General features: G+C 43.8%; 1 protein-coding gene across 1 annotated transcript; it reads right to left on the bottom strand.

Moving 5' to 3' along the window:
- Nucleotides 1-1,776: 1,776 nt before the first annotated feature.
- LOC309550907 (uncharacterized protein) lies at nt 1,777-5,059 on the bottom strand (the record flags this gene model as incomplete). The annotated part of the gene is made up of 2 exons (XM_082251293.1): nt 1,777-2,136; nt 3,644-5,059. The coding sequence occupies 2 exons, from the start codon at nt 5,057-5,059 to the stop codon at nt 1,777-1,779; spliced, it is 1,776 nt and encodes a 591-aa protein (XP_082107419.1).
- Between the last annotated feature and the right edge of the window lie 3,267 nt (nt 5,060-8,326).

Here is an 8,326-nt window from a genome sequence, read left to right as displayed (position 1 = left end):
GTTGGGGTGGGTATAGGATTGTGTATATTGGATTGTATGGTTGGGTTTCCAATACTGTTTTTTTTTGGTTGAACCAGATAGACTTGTGTCTTTTTTCAACCTGACTAACTACAGTGGAACCTTGGTTTACGAGCATAATTCGTTCCGGAAGCATGCTTGTAATCCAAAGCGCTCTTATATCAAAGCGGATTTTCCCATAGGAAATAATGGAAACTCAGATAATTCGTTCCACAAACATTTATTCATTATGGCAATACAAAATACAGTATAAAGTGTACTGTAGAAATAAAACAAACTAAGCTGAACTTCAAAATACAGTACTGTACTGTACTGTACAGTAAAAATGAAACAAATTAACCTGCACTTTGCCTTTGAAAAGAATTGTAGCTGGTGTGAGGGAGACAAGAGAGTGTAAAGGAGGAGGGTGGTTATTGTGTAGGATGTCCATCACTAACTTTAACAAGGAACCTATCCAATGACACTTGCTTTTGTCGCCTTTTGAGAATTTGGCGGAAATGTGACATTGCATTGTCGTTAAACAGATTGCTCGCTCGCACCGCTACAGCCTTATTCGGGTGGTGCTTTTCTACAAAATCTTGCACTGTTTCCCACATTTTACACATCTCCCTAATCTCATTTGAAGGGATGGATTCCTCTGCCTGTTTATCCTCCTCTTCAGATGAGATCTCCTCCATAATCTCTTGCTGTTGGTCTTGGTGCAGATCCATCAGTTCATCAGTGGTCAGCTCCTGGTTATGTTCCTCCACCAGCTCTTGAATGTCATCCTCATTCACCTCCAGTCCCAAAGTCTGACCCAAGGACACAATTTCATCGACAACTGGCGGCTCCTGAGCAAACCCCTCACAGCCATGTCCAGGAACACAATCAGGCCACAGTTTTCTCCAAGCAGCATTGAGGGTTCTCTTGGTGACCCCATTCCAGGATTTATCGATGATTTTAAGGCAGTTCACAATGTGGAAATGATCTTTCCAAAACTCTCGGAGGCTAAGGTTTGTTCCTTCAGTGACCTCGAAGCATAGCTGAAATAGTGCTTTGGTGTAAAGCTTTTTAAAGTTGGAAATGACCTGCTGATCCATGGGCTGGATTAATGGAGTGGTATTGGGAGGAAGGAACTTGACCTTAATGAACTCAAATTCTTCCAGTAAGTCGTCATGAAGGCCTGGAGGATGAGCAGAAGCATTATCCATTAGCAGCAAGACTTTGAGTGGCAGATTGTTTTCTAAGAGATATCTCTTCACTGAAGGATCGAAGACCTCATTGATCCACTCAACGAACAAGATACGAGTGACCCAAGCCCTGCTGTTGGACCTCCACATAACATTTAACTGGCTCTTCTGCACCTTGTACTTCTTGAAGGCTTGAGGATTCTCAGAATGATACACGAGCAGGGGCTTGATTTTGAAATCCCCACTTGCATTAGCACAAAACAAGAGGGTAAGACGGTCTTTCATGGGCTTGTGGCCGGGCAGTGCACTCTCTTCTGCTGTAATGTAGGTCCTCTTTGGCATCTTCTTCCAAAAAAGCCCCGTCTCATCGCAGTTAAAAACCTGCTGGGGCAGGTAACATTCGGAAACCATGAGCTCTTTGAACTCGACAATAAATGCCTCAGCTGCCTTAGTGTCAGAGCTCGCAGCCTCTCCATGCCTCACAACACTATGGATGCCACTTCTCCTCTTAAAGTTATCAAACCATCCCCTGCTTGCCTTGAAGCCTTCCTCCTGATCTTGCGATGTACCTGGCAGTTTGCTTACAAGGTCAGTCAGTATCACCTGCTAGTTGCTTCTCATTTATCCAGACAAGAAGCAACTTTTCTACATCTTCCAGAACACGTGGCCACTGCTTTGATACTCTAGAGACTCCTTTTGCTGCATCTAGCCCCATTAATTCTTCTTTTTTCTTTAAAATTGTACAAATTGTTGAAGTAGACTTCTGATATAATCTTGCAATGTCGGACACTCGCATACCCTGTTGATGTTTCGTAATGATTTCTTTTTTAACATCCACTGTAATCACCCCCTTCTTCTTACTGCCTTCCTTTTCCACCTTTTTTTTCTTACTTGGGGGCATTATTGGTGAGGTACGCCAACAAAGACGGTGAAATGATAACCCACAATCCTGCATTGAGAAAGAGAAAGATGAATTTGTACTGTACTGTACTGTAAAAGGCATTGTGTTCAGCCCTGTGTACTGCACCAGCCTGTATGTACTGTACAAGGCATTCATTGTGTTCAGCCCCATGTACTGTACCAGCCTGTACTGTAAATGGTGCTGGGAATCACGCTTCCTTTGTGTAAAGAAAGCAGCCATGTCTATCAAAAACTCACATTGGTACTGTACATTTATTCCTGAGGCAATGCCCGCACATCAGCTTCTTGTGTCAAACTTTAGGCCCCTTGCACACCAGTCAACAGATTTATATCCAGGTGTCATTCACAAAACACAGTATGTACTGTACTGTACTGTATACTGTATACTGTACATGTACAGTATTGTGCAGTGTACAGTATTTCGTGTTTTTTCCTTTATATGACATACGGCTGGTGACCTATGGAAAGAGCTGCTGCATGTGAAGGATCCTGACCTGGGAGAGTTTATTTAGCACTGTTGGCACTTATTTTAGAGACACTGTCCACTGCCATTAGTTTGATTAGAATCACTTTCAGTACAGTACTTTCATAATTTGACTCACGTTTGCCTTACATTTCTCACGTTAATTTGCCTCACGTTTGTAGTATGCAGGTGCAGAGGTTCTGCCCATCCGCTCTGCGCCCATCCGCTCTGCTGTTATCGGAGACACTCGGCTCGGCTCGGCTGATGACGTCACTTCCGGGTGCGGGCGCTGTTAGTGTCTGGAACCCCTGGTCCCGCTGTTCTTATGCTCGTTTTGTGTCTGGCAGGCCTGGGAGAGTGGTTTCTGGAAATAACACAGACGGAGACAGATGTATAGTGAAACCAAGCTCTCAGTTTATTATAGGCTCGTTGCGGCTTATATAGTAAAGATAAAGGCATATAATCATAGGTATAGGGCACTTGTTACGTTCTTATTGGTTAAACAACTTCAGGAGACAAAAGGTCACCTTGGGGAATAATACCATATAGGACATATATCTCGTGTGACTAGAATCACCTGACACAGCCTTATCGCGAACTGCAGAAATTTTCCATGGTACGTAGGCACTTTTCATATCTTGTGTAACTAAGGTCACATACACACACAAACACACAGCTTATAAGACATTAATGCATACAAAATGGGGTAGAGACATACAAAATGGAGGACACATAGAATTTGATATCTCCCCATCTCCCACAATCCCCTCTTAAAATCATTAACCCTTAATTGATTTTCCCTTGTCACCCTGTATATCATTGGAATATATAATTCTTAGGGATATTATCAGGAGTACTAAACCTCCTAGGAATATAGTACCACGATTGGCAGATTAATTTTCTATATCCCTGCTGCTTGAAAGACCAGATCATATATCATCCTTTAAACAATAAGGTTCTTTTTTCCTTTCTGTTTATACCTCTTAATGTACTCAGTATATTCTTTAGGGTTATTAGTCGAGGGGGTCTGGTAGCCTGGGACTTGGTGGGATAGCATAGAGACATTTTTCACCTTTGGTCGGGAAACTCTAGCAATAATACACATTACGAGTTTGAAGCATGCATATAGGAATAATAAAAAAAGCAAAACCATTATAACAGTCATAGCGATATTTTTCAACCATGAGGATATTCCTCCAAATTCAAAATTCCCACTACCAAAAGGACTCCATGTCTTAGCAATATTCCTAGCTTCCTGTTGCAACTTGTCTACTTCTTTCCGGTGCTGTGCAATAATATCATAATAATCGGGTATCTCAACAGATGTATTGTGTATCCATGTGCAACATTCATAATCCTCCGTAACTTCACATAACCCAGTAAGAGCAGCACTCATGCTTTCTATGGCTAGGTCATGGAGCTCAAGTTGTTTCTTAATTGCCCTCACTTCTATATTTAATTTGGTAATGTCCCCTGAGTTCTTATCTAGGATGTCATCGAGAATTTTAGAGTAATTATTCAACCTTTTCATCATGTCTATTCCCCATCCGGTCCATGAGGGGAACCAGGCCCATACCATATCCTTCTCAAGGAATAATTCCCTTTTATTGCGGTGTTTGAGGGGGTACCTAGGATACATACTAGCTTCGAGGAGATGTCCTCCTTCGTTGTCTCCCACTACACCCATGATGGGAACTAGGGATGCGAGGTAACACCACCCTTGGGGTTCAATGGGGATCCAAGGGTGACAAATCTTTCCACAACAAATATAAGTACTGTTTCCCAAAGCCAGGGGACGTTTGTGAAGTAGTGCCATTAATTGATCATCATAACTGGACCAAGCTAAATTTGACAACAACTGTCCTACTGGGGAAGAGGAAGTAGAACTGGAGTTAAGAAAGTTCATTAGAGTGGCGTTTAGGGCTGGTTCTGAGGTGTGCCAGAAGGAGCTGTCCATCGAGGTCATTGAGAAATTAATCTTAGTTTGCTGGCACACTTCAGCTCCCTTGGTGGAGTTTCCCAACCTAAAACACCAGTCTGGGGAATGACTCCTACCAATAATTTGGAAAGTGAGGGTATCATTTGAGAGTGTTCTCGTGACATTGGTGAGGACAACAGGAGGTGTACCATTTAGGAAAGGGGTGAAGTTTAAAGGTATCGCTATTAGGGGGATTCTAGCGGTGCTAGGATGGAGTTTACTACATATCCAACATTTTTCATATCCGGACTTCTGGGCATATGCATATTTAAATTGCAACAATGACATTTTATCTGTAAGACTTTTTGAGCTTTCATCTCTCTTTTGTCTGTTATGTGCATTACTCTGTGTTGGGGTGTTGGAAGCTCTGCAAATGGCCTGTAGCCCTACCAGGTCTTCTGGATAATAAATACAGTTAGTGGTAACCCATACTACAGAGAAGACTGAAAATGATACAAGTCCTATAAGTAACCAAAGTTTTCCAGAATCTGGTGCTATCAGGAATGTCATTCTTCTACAGGGTCAGGGCCGCCTGCCTCTGAATCCCCCTTTTCTTGACTATCCTGTTCGAGGTCAGGGCCGTCCGCCCCCGTTAGTACCTCTCTTGCTTCTGGTTCTGGACTTGCTTCAGGGGGTGGAGCCTCCTTCACCAATTTCACTCGGGTAGCGTGGATCCAGGTGGGGCTGTCTTCAGTCAGGACTGCTGTTCTGGTCACTGCAACGATGGTAGTGGGAGGGCCGTAGGCGAAATCCTGGGGCTTCTTTCCCTTGGGATGCAGTTTGATCACTACTTCATCTCCTTCCTTGAAAGGGTGGGTGTTTTCCTGTGAAGAAAAAGGACATTTGCGAGTAACATCCTCCTCAGTGCTGACCAGAGTCTCGATCAGCTTTCTTACATATTCATCCCTAACATTGTCAAGATTATCCATGGTCATAAAAGTTTTCCTGGCCCATGGAGTGGGAAAGGGTCTACCAAAGAGGATTTCAAATGGAGAGTATCCTAGGGCTTTGTTAGGGGTCATTCTTATTTCGGCCATAATGGCTGGGAGGTACCTTTTCCAGTTGGCAAAGGTCCCTCCTGTGGCTTTTCTCACTTTGTCTTTGATGGTCCTATTCATCCTCTCTACAATCCCTGAACTCTGAGGGTGATATGGGATGTGGAACTTCCAGTCAATCTGCAACATTTTTGATAGTTCCTTACAAATTTTGGATGTGAAGGCAGGGCCTTGATCTGAATTTATTTGCAGAGGTATTCCCCATCTGGGGACTATCTCTCTAGTTAGTATTCCTACTACTGTTTTGGCATCTTCTCTTTTTGTGGGAAATGCTTCTGGCCATCTGCTGAAAACATCTATTATAACACAGACTGGTTGTGTGCCTCCACCTGTGACTGGGAGGTGGGTGAAATCAATCTGTAGATGTGTGAATGGAGTTGTTGGGTAGGGCAGATGTTCATGTTTTACTTTGTGAGGGTTGTTAGGGTTGTTTCTAATGCAGGTAATGCATCTCTGGACAAAACTTTTTACCATGGGTTCTGCATTGGTAATGTAAAACATTGTTTTCAGTTGCTGCAATGTGGCCTTCCAACCTATGTGTCCTATTCCATGGACATGTGCAATGTAGATTGGTGCACTGTGTTGTGGGATGCATGGTTTCCCCTCTTTGCAAATGAGTCCAGTTTTTGGACTCTTTTGTAACACTGGATAGCACCAATCTGCAAGTTCTTCATCAGTTGCAGAAGCCTGCAGATCAGTTAGCAGTTGGGTCTCATCTGGGAGGAGAGGTAGCAGTGTGGGCATGGCTAGAAATGTTGAGGTAACTGTCTTGGCAGCTGCTTTTGCTGTAGCATCTGCCAGTGCGTTACCCTTGGATATGTCATCTGTCCCCTGTGTGTGTGCCCTACAGTGGATGATGGCTAGTTCAGATGGCAGCTTAATTGCATCCAGTAACTGTGATATTAATTGTGCATGTGATATGCGCTTTCCATCTGCCCCAACATACCCCCTGATTGACCACAGGACTCCATGGTCAAAGACCACTCCATGTGCATATCGAGAATCAGTGTAGATGGTGACAGGTCGGTTGGCATATATTGTGCAGGCCCTGGTCAACGCTATCAACTCAGCTGCCTGTGCTGACTGATGGTTAATCGGTCCTGCTTCAATAACTATGTCTGGTAACTTCACAACTGCATATCCAGCATGATAAGTGTTGTCATTTGGGCGAGAGCAGGAGCCATCTACAAAGATGACATCCCCTCTTTCCAGCGGGACCTTCTGCATGTCTAGTCTGGGGGATGTCATTACCTCTATGGATTCTCACCAGTCATGTTCCTCAGCTAATTGGTCATCTGCTGATTTCAGTCCTAGAAGTCCATTCAAGATCATTGCTGGGCCTGCTGTAGTAGAGTTGTATTGGACTCTTAGCTGTGGGTTACTCAAGAGGATGATCTCATACCCACTTTGTCTTTGGGCCGACATATGTTGGGTGTGAATTCCTTTAAGGAGGGCCAGCACATCATGTGTGGTGTGAAGAATGGTAGGGTGACCTAGTGTGAAAACAGTGGCCATTTCAACAACCATGGCACATGTGGCCAATGCTCTGAGGCATGAAGGAAAACCCTGGACTTGGAGAGGCATGACCTTTGAAAAAAATGCGACTGGTCGCAGTTTCCCACCGTGTTCTTGGCCGAGAACGCCCGCCATGGTTTTACAATTGTCTCTAGCATATAAATGAAATACAGAAGTGTAGTCAGGGAGGCCCAGACCAGGACTTGTCACCATTGCATATTTCAGAGCCCTAAATGCTTTCAACATTTCTTCTGACCATTGTACTTTATCAGGAGAATCCTTTAGTGTGGCTTGTCTTAAAATATTATCATAGAAGGAGCAATCACTGATCCACTGCCGACAATAGTTGATGATTCCCAAAAAAGATAGCATTTCCTTTTTGGTTTGTGGGGTGACCAAGCCCACGATGGCATTGATCCGTGATTTGCTCAAGCTTCTTTCACCCTTTGAAAAGACAAAGCCTAGGTATTCTACCTTTTCTTGACACCATTGTAACTTTTGCTTTGAAACCTTGTAACCACATTGCAATAACCATAGTAATAATGACCTGCTATCTTCCTGACTGGCCTCCTCTGAACAGCTGCAGATCATCAGATCATCAACATATTGCAGCACTACCGAACCTTGGGGGGGGTTCCATGGCCTGAGTGTCGATTGTAATACAATGCTAAATACCACGGGGGCATCGACATAACCTTGTGCTAATCTTGACCAGGTCATCTGGCGCTTTCCATCAAGGCTAAAAGCAAAAATGGGCCTTGTCTCCTTGTCAACAGGTATACTGAAGAAAGCATTCTTCAGATCAATAACTGTAAAATGGGAGGCCTCATGTGGTATGGTTGCCAAAAGTGTATTTATGTCTGGTACTATGGGTGCAATTGGGATCACCAGGTTATTAATGGCCCTCAGGTCTTGCACAAACCGGTAAGTGCCATCGGGTTTTTTTACAGGGTTTACAGGTGTGTTGTAAGGTGATATACAAAACTCCAGTATCCCTTTTTGTAGGAACTGCTCCACAAGTGGGGATATGCCTTGTAATTTTTCTTGTGACAGGGGGTATTGTTTCTGGTAGACCGGTGTTGCTAGTGGGCGGAGAGTGGCTTTGTAGGGGGTGCAATCTATGAGACCTGTGTCATGGTTTCCCTCGGCCCAGACTTCCTCTGGTAAGTCAGATGGTAGATTTACACAGATGAAGTCCAGATTTGCC

Source organism: Pelophylax lessonae (assembly GCF_965119305.1).
Source record: "Pelophylax lessonae genome assembly, chromosome: 1".
Lineage (NCBI taxonomy): Eukaryota > Metazoa > Chordata > Amphibia > Anura > Ranidae > Pelophylax > Pelophylax lessonae.
The sequence above is the reverse complement of the archived record's forward strand: the minus strand, read 5'-3'. Positions and strand labels throughout refer to the sequence as shown.